At 44.7% G+C, this 12608-nt stretch overlaps 1 protein-coding gene across 3 annotated transcripts in view; it reads right to left on the bottom strand.

Moving 5' to 3' along the window:
• Positions 1 to 257: 257 nt before the first annotated feature.
• CSK (C-terminal Src kinase) overlaps positions 258 to 12608 on the bottom strand; it is a 71911-nt gene continuing 59560 nt past the window's right edge. For all 3 annotated transcript variants that reach the window (XM_060755533.2, XM_060755534.2, XM_060755532.2), the window contains exons 6-13: positions 12206 to 12299; positions 12052 to 12117; positions 9077 to 9176; positions 6951 to 7041; positions 6774 to 6847; positions 4101 to 4296; positions 3928 to 4014; positions 258 to 1649 (exon numbers count right to left, since the gene is read on the bottom strand). In XM_060755533.2, coding sequence (XP_060611516.1) covers positions 1467 to 1649; positions 3928 to 4014; positions 4101 to 4296; positions 6774 to 6847; positions 6951 to 7041; positions 9077 to 9176; positions 12052 to 12117; positions 12206 to 12299 — 891 coding nt within the window. In that variant the 3' untranslated portion in view covers positions 258 to 1466. The remainder of the gene's footprint in view (positions 1650 to 3927; positions 4015 to 4100; positions 4297 to 6773; positions 6848 to 6950; positions 7042 to 9076; positions 9177 to 12051; positions 12118 to 12205; positions 12300 to 12608) is intronic.

The following is a 12608-nucleotide window of genomic DNA, read 5'->3' on the forward strand; positions in this document are numbered from 1 at the left end:
CTTATGTGTTATTGTCTACCTATGAGTTATATTAACTGTATTGTTTATTTTTGTTTATTGCTTGTTGTTTTTATTATTGCTTGTTGTTTTGATGTGTTGTTGGGCTTGGCTTCATGTAAGCCACTCCAAGTCCCTTGGGGAGATGGTCGCGGGGTATAAATAAAGTATTATTATTATTATTATTATTATTATTATTATTATTTGGTCCCAATCTCACTTGCGAACCCAGCGAAAAGACCACAGCCGAGACGGGCAGCTCATGTGTTCGTATGGAATGGTTTTCTTTTATTATTATTATTACAGTTTAATCTCACAGTTGGCAGCATTATATGAGCATAAAGCACTAGACAGGACTGGAAAAAGGCCTCTGGAGACAGCATGCAAACACTGTTTGAAGCGACGAAATCAAGACACAATCCCACAGTTGTCCACGGCGTGGCTTTGCAATTCGAAAACTCCCCCGGACGACGTTTTGGTCAAAGAGCAGGGTGAGTTTACCTTGGTTCTTTTTCCAAGCAAGTGCCTGTGTGTGTGTGTGTGTGTGTGTTCGTGTGTGTATAGGCGTGTTTTAAACATGTTTTTTTTCCTTGAAACCATTACATTAAAAAATAAGAATATTTTTGTTTGCATTTTTTGTAAAACTCAGCAAAAACGGCGGATGTTTTGTCTGTTTAAGCCGGTGCAGCCTGAAATAATAATAATAACAATTTTTGAAAAAAAGAAAGAAATCCAACCCAAAATAAAAAAATAATTGAACAAAATCTGATTTGTTTTTCTATTATTATTTTTTATAAAAAGGAGGGAATAAGGATACTGGATGCGGGGGTTTCCGGTCATCTGAGATGGATCGGGAATTCACTCGCCCCAAAATGTCTTCCTTGCCGGCCTTTTCCTGTGTTTTAATTTTGGCATCGGGTGCCCTTCGTGGTCTTCCTTCCGGAAAATTGAAGGCACACATTTCTGGTTTTGCTTTGCTTTTTGGGAGAAGCACAAAGGTGGAAGGAAGGCGAAGGGGAGGAAACCGTGAGGTTGGTCGATGCGGAGGAAACCGGACGGGAAAGTGGAGGAACATGCTACTAAAAGAGTATCATCGCGCCCTTCTCCGGCCAAGAAGAAGAATTGGGGTTCCTACAGGAATGGGGAGGGAAGAGTCGTGGGTCCAATGCTTTCTCTCTTTTTCTTTGCCGGGGAAAACGTAATATCGAAACGAAAGGAAAGTCCTCCTCGAGGAAGGAGGCAGCGCCAGCTCCCCGTTCACCAACCAGGGTGCGCGGGGAGGGATCGTTACGCCCAAAGTCCAGTACGTGTCTTGAAACACAGTCCCTTGAGTGGAGGAACCTGGGTTCCCAGAGGAAAAGAAAACACCGTAAGAACCGTATCGCTTCCCTCGGTCCTTTGCCCAGGTCGCAGGAAGGGATGGAGCGGCGGCGGCACCCGGAGAAGGAAGCCTGGCCTCCCCGCCCGCCTCACAGGTAAAGCTCGCTGGCTTTGATATGCTCTAGCTGTTCCCGGAGTTGGAGGAAAGATGGCCGGTGGGCAGGGTCCAAGTTCCAGCACTTTTTCATGACCTCGTAGACGATTTGGGGGCAGCCGTCGGGGGCCTCCATCTTGTACCCCTTCTCGACGCGAGGGACGACGTCCTTTAGAGGCTGGAAGAAGAAGAAGAAGGAAGACACAGGCGCCCTTTGGATAAGTCAACCTCATGGAGAAGTCATCCTCACTGATAGGTCTACATCATGGATAGGTTTACCTCACAGATATGTTGACTTTGTGGATAATTCTACCTAACAGACAGGTCACCCTCACTGATATATCATCCTCACAAATAGGACTACATTATGGATCTATCTCATGAATAGGTCGACCTCGTGGATGGGTCTACCTCATGGACATGTAGCCCTCATTGAGAAATCATACTCACGGATAGATCTACATCATGGCTCTATCTCATGAATAGGTCAACCTCATGGATAGGTCTCCTTCACAGACAGGTCACCCTGACTGATGTATCATCCTCACAGATAGATCTACATCATGGATGCATCTCATGAATAGGTCGACCTCATGGATAGGTTTACCTCACTGACACATACTCCTCATTGAGAAATAATCCTCACTGATAGATCTACATCACGGAGCTATCTCATGAATAGGTTAACCTCATAGGTCAGTCTACCTCATGGATAGGTTTACCTCACAGATATGTTGACTTTGAGGATAAGTCAAATTCATGGACAGGTCAGACAGGTCACCCTCATCAATAAATCATCCTCACAGATAGGTCTACATCATGGCTCTATCTCATGAATAGGCTGACCTCATGGATCAATCTACCTCATGGATAGGTTTACCTCACAGATATGTTGACCTTGTGGATAAGCTGAACTCACTGATAGGTCTACTTCACAGACAGGTCATCCTCATTGATAAATCATCCTCACAGATAGGTCTACATCATGGATCTATCTCATGAATAGGTCAACCTCATGGTTCAGTCTACCTCATGGATATGTTTACCTCACAGATATGTTGATCTTTTGGATAAGTCGAACTCATTGATAGGTCTACCTCATGAACAGGTTGCCATCATGGAAAAGTCATCCTTATAGATAGGTCTATCTCATGGATCTATCTTATTAATAAGTCAACCTATCCATGGGTCAGTCTACCTCATGCATAGGTTTTCCTCACAGATATGCCAACCTTGTGGATAAGTTGAACACATGGATAGGTTTTCAACACGGATAGGTCTACCTCATGGACAGGTTCCCCTCATTGAGAAATTATCCTCAAAGATAGGTCTGCCTCATGGATAGATCTACCTCACAGATATGATGACTCTGCGAACAAATTGAACTCATGAATAAATCTACCTCATAGACAGGTCACCCTCGTTGAGATATCACCCTTAAAGATATGTCTACCTCATGGATCTATCTCATGAATAGGGCTATCTCATGGATAGGTCAACCTTATGGGTAAGTCTACCTCATGGATAAGTCTACCTCACAGATAGGTCTACTTCATGTACAGGTTGCCCTCATGGAGAAATCATCTTCACATAGAGGTCTTCCTCGTGGATAACTCAACCTCATGGGTAAGTTGACCCATATGGATGGGTTGATCTTACAGGATACGTCTATCACAAGGATAAATCTACCCCATGGATGAGCCCATCCCATGGATATGCCAACTTCATGGATAGGTTGACCACATGGATGGTTCAATCCCATACAGAAAGTCTACCAGAGGGATAAGTCCATCCCAAGGCTATATCGACCTCATGAATAAGTGTACCTCATGGATAGGTCGACTTCACTGGTAGGTCTACCACATGGAAAAGCCTACTTCACTAACAGGTCTATCTCATGGATAGGTTTACTTAATGGACAAGTCACCCTAATGGAGAAATCACCCTCACAGATCGATCTACCTCATGGATCTATCTCATGAATTGATCAGTGTCATGGGTGAGTCTACCTCATGAATAGGTCTATCCCACAGACAGATCTAACTTGTGAACGAGTCAAAATCATGGAAAAGTCTACCTTACAGATATGTTAACTTCATGAATAGATTGAGGGCAGGTTCTGGGACCAACATTTTGGATTTTGGCATGGCCAGTGGAAAAGTCAAGGGTCATGATAGAGAGAGGGGAAAGCACCAATGCTGTGAAGGAGGCCATCCTCTCACGACCACTGACATTTCTCCAGTCAGGTATTCCAAAGAGGGCAGAAGCACCACCACTGCGGGACCGGGAGAGTCCCACAACTGGAAGTGTTGGTGGGTCTCTCTAGGTTACCAAGTGGGATGGACACGCTGGTCTCAGACCGCCATCCAACATTCAAACTACTGCATCCTGGAAATGGGTGAGATTCATCTTTCCTCCTGAACGTAAGCCATGGAAACAGAGGAAGCGTCACTTACAATTCTCGGGTAAGGCACTCGTCCAAAGGAGTAGATTTCCCAGAGAAGGATCCCAAAGCTCCACACATCTGACTTGGTTGAAAATTTCTGTCAAAATGAAGGAAACGAGAGACCCTCAGTCCCTTCTGTCCCAGCCGAGTGTGCTCAGGAGACCAAGCCCACTTCCCACAGACCTTTTCTCTAAGTGCTTCCGGCGCTGTCCATTTCACAGGCAGCTTTCCCGTGTCCTGGGTGGACGAAGCTTCTTTCGTCAGCCCAAAATCACTGACTTTGGCAATGTTGTCTTCCGAGACTAGTACATTCCGTGCTGCCAAGTCCCGATGGACAAAGTTGTTGGCTTCCAGGTACTCCATGGCTTCGCAAACATCTCTGCAAAGAAAATTATTCATTATTCATTATTATGATTATGATTTCCAACATCTGTACCCCATCCTTCTCTCCCCCCCCCCAAAGGGGAACTCAGGGCGGCTTACCGCCAGCAACAATTTGATGCTGCAACATACAAACACAGTAAAAACACATTACATAATAGGTAAAAAAATAGGTTAAAATCCATTTAAAACCATATTATTAACTAAGTTGCCATACTTAAATCCGATTCAGCAACCACCGACCCAGTCCAAAGCCTGCCCATAGTCAGATCTCAAAAACATTGTGATTGCTAGGTTGTTGTAGGTTTTTTGGGCTGTGTGGCCATATTCTAGAAGCATTCTCTCCTGACGTTTCGCCCGTATCTCTGGCAGACATCCTCAGGGGTTGTGAGGTCTGTTGGAAACTAGGCAAAGGAGGTTTATATATCTGTGGAATAATGTCCAGGGTGGGAGAAAGAACTCTTGTCTGTGGAGGTAGGTGTGAATGTTTCCATTGGCCACCTTGATTAGCATTGAATGGCCTAGCAGTTTCAAGGTCTGGCTTCTTACAGCCTGGGGGACTCCTTTGTTGGGAGATGATTAGCTGGCCTTACATACCTCCAACAGACCAGAGTTCCTTTTCTCACCCTGGACACTCAACAGATATATAAACACAATTTTCCTAGTTTCCAATAGACCTCACAACCTCTGAAATTTCCTTGTTGAGAGGTGATTTCATTTAGTTTCTAAAGTGTTTCTAAAGTATGTTGTTGCTGCTTATTCATTCAGCCACTTCTGCCTCTTGGTGACCTGATGGACCAGCCCAGGCCAGAGCTCCCTGTTGGCCCATCCCCATCTCCTTCAAGGTCAAGCCAGCCCCTTCAAGGATCCCATCCACCCACCTTGCCCTTGGTCGGCCTTTCTTCCTTTTTCCTTCCCTTTTCCACCAGCATCATTCTCTTTTCTAAGCTTTCCTGTCTCCTCTTGATGTGGCCAAAGGACTTCCTCTTGGCCTCTACTCTCCTTCCCTCCAATGAGAAGTTGGGGTTTCTTTCTTGAAGTATGGACTGGTTGGATCTACTCGCTGTCCAAGGCACTCTCAGGACTTTCCTCCAGCACCACAGTTCCAAAGCATCTCTCTTCCTTCACTCAGCCTGCCCTACGGTCCAGCTCTTGTATCCATAGGTTACTACGGCATGGACTATCGTCCCCAACCTGCCGTCTCAAGGTATGGCCGCAGCTGGAGCACAAGTTTTAACTGTGTGAAGGTGTTCCTGGCCACAGCCGATACCTGGGGTTCCAGGGTCAGTAATGAATTTAGGATCAGCCCCATGTCTTCAGAGGGAGTGCAACCCCATCCAACACAGGCTGTAATCCCATACCATGGTCCACCTTTCAACTGACCAGGAGTAGCTCTGTTTTGTCTGGATTTACTTTCAACTTTTTGGCTCTCATCTGGTCCATCACTGATGACAGGCATTGGTTCGGTGGCAGGATCGCATCCTTGGCATTCCGTGGAAAGGAGTGACAGAGTTGGGCATTGCCCACATACTAAATTCCAAAACTCTGGATGATCTCTCCCAGTGGTTTCATGTAAATATAAAACAGCATGGGGGACAGAATTGAGCCCTGAGGGACCCCACAGGTTACCAAGAGTCCCCCAGCTCCACCATATGGGTCCAGCCCTCCAGAAAGGACTGGAGCCACAGCAAAACATGGATAGGTCAACCTTATGGGTAAGTCTACCTCATGGATCAGTCTACCTCACAGATAGGTCTACTTCAAGGACAGGTTGCCCTCATGGAGAAATCACCTTCACATATAGGTCTCCGTCATGGATAGCTCAACCTCATGGGTAAGTTGACCATATGGATCTTACAGGGTACATCTACCACAAGGATGAGCCCATCCCATGGATACATCAATTTCATGGATATATCTATTTCATGGATAGGTCGACCACATAGATAGGTCAATCCCATACAGAAAGTTTACCAGAGGGATAAGTCCATCCCAAGGCTATATCGACCTCATGAATAAGTGTACCTCGTGGATAGGTCGACTTCACTGGTAGGTCTACCACATGGAAAAGCCTACCTCACTAACAGGTCTATCTCATGGATAGGTCTACTTCACGGACAAGTCACCCTAATGGAGAAATCATCCTCACAGATAGATCTACCTCATGGATCTATCAACACCATGGGTGTGTCTACCCATGGGCTGGAGAGATGGTCCATAAGCATAAACATGGTTAATGGCATTGAAAGCTACTGAGAAGTCCAGGAGAACCAGCAGGGACACCCTCTCCTGTCTAGCTCTCTTCGTAGATCATCCACCAAGGCAACCTATGCTGTCTCTATTAAGAGACATTTGGACTTGGTTGACCTTATTAGAGAAGAGCTCCAAGATGTAGAAAGCACACTTCTGGAGGGACTTAGGAAGCTAGAGATGGGAGATGGAGGTGAATCAAACCAGGCTAGAAGCTCTACTCACAGGGAGAACTTCAGCAGGCAGTCTCCTCCGAGCACAGACCTCCCTCGAGATCGAAGGTAATCCACTAAGCTTCCCTACAAACCAAGAAGAGAGAGAAAGGATTAGCACCACTCCTCTTTTGACTCCTCCAGGTCAAGAACAGTTTTGTTCGGATGGCTGTTCAATGGCAGTCCTCACCTTGGCCATGTACTCCGTGACAATGTAGAGGCCGCCCTTCTCCTCCACAATCACCCCCAGCATCTGGACCAGGTTGCTGTGCCGTAGCTGCCTGCAAGGAGGAGAGGAAGGGTCAGGACAGAGCCAAACCCCCAAGGCAAAGGCCCTTCCCTTTTGGGCCCAGAGGCCATAATCGCACGAGCGATGAAGATCACTCACAAGCGGGCAAAGCGTCCAAGGAAGAAGGTGCACAGCCAGCAAGTTTAACCCTCAAACCAGCCCGCCAGGACCTCCTGGCTGGACTGACGAAGAATGCCCCCCAGCCAATCCTACGACACTGATCTTGGTGTGTGACCAAACTGTCACAGTTTATACAGATGCCTCAACTAATTAATGTTTTGCTTAGGCATCTTATCACCCAGGGACGTAAATGATAACAGCTCCTTTCCTTGGTCTAATAGATGAGTGGACAGATGAGTGGACAAATAGTCAAGGGTGGGTATTTGCTAGAGCTGTGTTTCTCACCCTGGGGGTCGGGGCACCTAGGGAGGCCGCAGGGGGGGTTTCAGAGAAGTCACCAAAGACCACCCGAAAGCACATCTCTCTGATGGTCTTAGGAACCCCTTTGGCAGCAACTGCAAATCCCAAATGACAAAATCAATCCCTCCCCCAACCCCATCAGTATTCAAATTTAGGCTTATCAGGTATTTGGTCCAGATCCACAGTTGTTTGGATTCACAGTCCTCTCCGGAAGTAGGTGAACTAAATCTCCACTATCCCTCCAGTATTTTCTGTTGGTCATGGGGGTCTGGTGTGGGAAGTTTGACCAAAATCCCTCATTGGTGGAGTTCAAGGGGTTCTTTGATTGTAAGTGAACTATAAATCTCAGCAACTACAACTCTCAAATGTTAAGATCTATTTTCCCCAAACTCCACCAGTGTTCTCATTTGGGCATATGGAGTATTTGTGCCAAGTTTGGTTCAGATACATCCTTGTTTGAATCCACAGTGCTCTCTGGATGTAGGTGAACTACAACTCCAAAAATCAAGGTCAATGCCCACCAAACCCATCCAGTATTTTATTTTTTTATTTATTTCGTGTACTTCTACCCCGCCCTTCTCAACCCCCGAGGGGGGATTCAGGGCGGTTTACAAAAGGCACAATTCGATGCCTACACAATAATACAGATAAACGTATAAAACAGCAATTAAAACAGCTATAGCAGTTAAAACAATCAATGTATAACATAGTCAATAAACTAATCTCATGCTCAGCATTCGCCACTCAGAGTTCATAACTTCATTCCACTTTGTCCATTCTTATCAGTCATCATAGTCCTTTATATATCTGCCAGATTGTCCAAATCCATGTTTTTAATTTCCTCCTAAAGGAAAGGAGGGATGTCGCTGATCTAATTTCCCCGGGGAGTGAACTCCATAGGTGAGGGGCCACCACCGAGAAGGCCCTGCTCCTCGTCCCCGCCAATCTCACTTGCAATAGAGGCGAGAGCAGGGCCTCTTTTCTGTTGGTCATGGGAGTTCTATGTGCCAAGTTTGGTTCAATTCCATTGTTGGTGGACTTCAGAACGCTCTTTGATTGTCAGTGAACTATAAATCCCAGCAACTACAACTGCCAAATGAAAAAAGTCAGATGTGGGTGTATCAGGTATTTGTGCCAAATTTGGTCCAGTGAATGAAAATACATCCTGCATATCAGATATTTACATTATTATTCATAACAGGAGCAAGTTTATAGTCATGAAGTAGTAATGAAATATTGTGATGGTCGGGGGTCACCACAACATGAACTGTATTAAGGGGTTGAGAAACACTGAACTCGAGTGAATAATTGAGGGGAATCTCTTACACTCCAAGGTCATAATTTCCTAATTAATTTTGCCTTTGAGATACAACCAGCAAAAAGAGTCCTCAAGGAAGCTTTAACACTTTGGGACTTTTAGAGGAACCTCTCTCCCCGATATAGAATGCTCTTCCGCAATGTTTATGCTACAATCAGGGAGCAAGTGTGATGGCGGCATTCCTGAAAAATAGGGGTGGTTATGGTGCCCCATTGGATCCCATTCTTCTGGCCTCTGAAGCTCAACCTGCAGAAGCTATTTGTTCCCAAATCACATTGCAATCACTCACGTCATGACGGATGCTTCGGCCAAGAAGGCTTGTGCGGTGGCGTCGTTTTTAATGCCCTTCACAGCAACCTTGTTCCCGTGGTAATCGCCCAGCATCACATCTTAAAAAAGAGAAGAATGCGCTGAAGCACCCAAAGCACGAGCAAAGGGACTTTCCCCAAAGCTGAGACCAAGGAATGGCATCTTCTGGTATCAATGGGGCAGGCCTATCTCACCGTGATGCCATTCAGTACAATATGCTAAGCTTCAAACCCAGTTGTAGAGGGTCTGTCATTCAAATAAATGACACCATGTATAACACATGACGATAGATAGATAGATAGATAGATAGATAGATAGATAGATAGATAGATAGATAGAATGTAATGTTCGTTTGTGGGATTAACATAACTCAAAAAGCACTGGATAAATTGACATCAGATTTGGACACAAGACACCTATTAGGCCAATGAGTGACCATCACTCATAAAAACACTGAAAAACACAGCAGAAGGGACTTCAAAAGCCAAAAAACGCCACAAAAATTAAATTTCAACACATGCACAAAACCACATATATACATGCAAACACACATATATACACATATAATAATAATAATAATAATAATAATAATAATAATAATAATAGGAGCCCCCGGTGGCGCAGTGGGTTAAACCACTGTGCTAGAAGGACTGAAGACCGACAGGTCGCAGGTTCAAATCCGGGGAGAGGCGGATGAGCTCCCTCTATCAGCTCCAGCTCCTCATGCGGGGACATGAGAGAAGCCTCCCACAAGGATGATAAAAACATCAAATCATCCGGGCGTCCCCTGGGCAACGTCCTTGCAGACGGCCAATTCTCTCACACCAGGAGTCACTCCTGACACGACAAAATAATAATAATAATAATAATAATAATAATAATAATAATAACACTTTATGTGTACCCCTCTACCATCTCCCCAAGGGACTCGATGCGGCTTACATGAGGCTGAGCCCAAATACAACAATGCAAGCAATAAAACAACAATAGAAGCAATTAAAATAAAAAAACATGGACAATAAGATATGCAACATTAACAATAAGACAATACACAATTAAAACATAGACACAAACATATATACAAACAAAACACATATACACAGACTGAGCCACAGCAACGTGTGGCAGGGGACGGCTAGTGTGTGTGTGTGTGTGTGTGTGTGTATATGTATGTATATGTGTGTGTGTATATATATGTGTGTGTGTGTGTGTCTGGAAAATAAAGTAATGGTTTCTAATATATGTGAGGTCTTTCTGCTTGTGGGTAAACAGTATTTCTTGCTGTTTCTTTGTCAGTGTTGATGTGGAGAGTGCCTGGTTTGCCTGCTCTGGAATATGCAAGATATCACTGTCCTGCCTCCAACAGACAAGAGTTCTTTATTTCTCCCACCCTGGACATTATTCCTAAGATATATAACCCCCATTTTCCTAGTTTCCAACAGACCTCACAACCTCTGAGGATGCCTGCCATAGATACAGGCCAAACATCAGGAGATAATGCTTCTGGAATATGGCCAGACAGTAATCATCATCATCATCATCATCATCATCATCTTTATTTATATTCCGTTCTATCTCCCCAAAGGGACTCCAGGCAGATGCCAAACATAAAAGGCAAACATTTAATGCCCAAATACAACAACAATACATCCATACTAACAAAATGTATACAACCCATCATATCAATACGAATTATCACTTAACAAACTAAAATTAAATAAAAGCACAGCCTGTCATAACAGACATAAGACAAAACATTAAATGGAAACAATAATTTCCCAGCCGGAAATCTGACAGCAACCCAGTGATTCCGGCCATGAAAGCCTTCGATGAGACTTCAATAGGTTTTGATCAGAGGCATAGAAGAATGAATAGACATTCAAGGTCTTGTTTGAAGTGACCCTGACACGGCATGGTGGTCTGAGAGTGAGACTATTCCACTCCAGAGACCAAGGTTCAAATCCCTGCTTGGGGTGGAGGTTTAGCACAGCTGGTAAGTCATCAGCAATTATAAGATCTATCAACCAAAAAGTTGCAATTTCAAATCCCCGGGTTGGCGTAAGCTGCCAACTGACAGCCTAGCTCATTGTTTACCTAAGCAATTGGAAAACAGCTTTAGCTATGATTAGAGAAATTAGGTGCTGCTAAAAGCGGGGGAGGTGTTTTACGACGCCATAAAGAAAGAAGATCGGAAAATGCTGGGCGAACAAAAGGAAGGAGGAAGTCCTGATGGCTCTTCATCACAGAGGATAGAGCAACAGCACTCCCTGGACTCGAGCCCAACCTTCCATGGCACCTCCTTCTGTTCTGTCTGTCTGTCTGTATTGTCTACACAAAGTGGCATTTAATGTTTGCCGTGTATGTGTACTGCGATCCGCCCTGAGTCCCCTTCAGGGTGAGGAAGGCGGAATATAAATAAATGTTGTTGTTGTTGTTACTATTATTTGGCCACGATACCGGATAATAATTATAAATAATAAACTTTATTTATACCCCGCTACCATCTCCCCAAGGGACTCGGTGGAGCTTACATGAGGCCGAGCCCGAAGTACATCAAACACACCAATAACACAACATTAATAAACAATCAATAAAATACAAATCATATAAAACACATAACAAAAACAACAATCAATAATAACATATTAAAAATGGCTGGGCCAAATGTAATAGATTAAAATTGAAAATATGCTGACGTGAACAGGTAAAATGTAACTGGGATAGGATTTTTCAGAGAGAAACGAGGAAACGACTGGGGAAGTCGCACATTCTCAGCTCTAGGAAGTCATTTGATGGGGTTGCCGTAAGTCAAGAAGGACTTGAAGGCCACAACCTCAACTGATGACCGTCCACTCCAAGTCCCAAGCACCAGTCACCCATCCTCGGTGCATGAAATCCCGTGCTGCCTCTAGAGAACAGCCTGGGCTGTGCCACCATCAACCCTGGCCAGCTTACCTCCAAACTCCCCTTTGCCAATGGTTTGTAGCAGCTTCAAGTCCTTCATGTTGAGGGACCATCCACCTGGAAGGATGCAAAAGAAGTCGAAGAAGCATAAGGATGAGGGACATGGAAAGGGAAGAGCCCACCCAACCTTTGGCAGGACACTCACTGCGGGAGAACTCGTCCTGAGCCGCCACCGTGCCCTCCATGACCTTTGGCTTGATGAGTCGGGTACAGAGTCCGTCTGCATCCGAAGTATAATGCTGCCAAAGAAGACAAGGGGAAACAGACATGAAAGAGTTTTAGATTTATTTATTTATTTATTTAAAACATATTCCGCCCTTCTCACCCCAACTCAGGGGACTCAGGGCGGAGCACAGCATATATACGGCAAACATTATTATTATTATTATTAACTTTATTTGTACCCCGCTAACATCTCCCGAAGGACTCGATGCGGCTTACAAAGGCCAAGGCCCTCAATAAAACAACAGCATAACAAGTACAATTATCTAACTCAAAGCAAACCAAAAACATTCAATGCCGGGACACAAATTCACATACACATGCAT

Source organism: Anolis sagrei, chromosome 9 (genome assembly GCF_037176765.1).
Source record: "Anolis sagrei isolate rAnoSag1 chromosome 9, rAnoSag1.mat, whole genome shotgun sequence".
NCBI lineage: Eukaryota > Metazoa > Chordata > Lepidosauria > Squamata > Dactyloidae > Anolis > Anolis sagrei.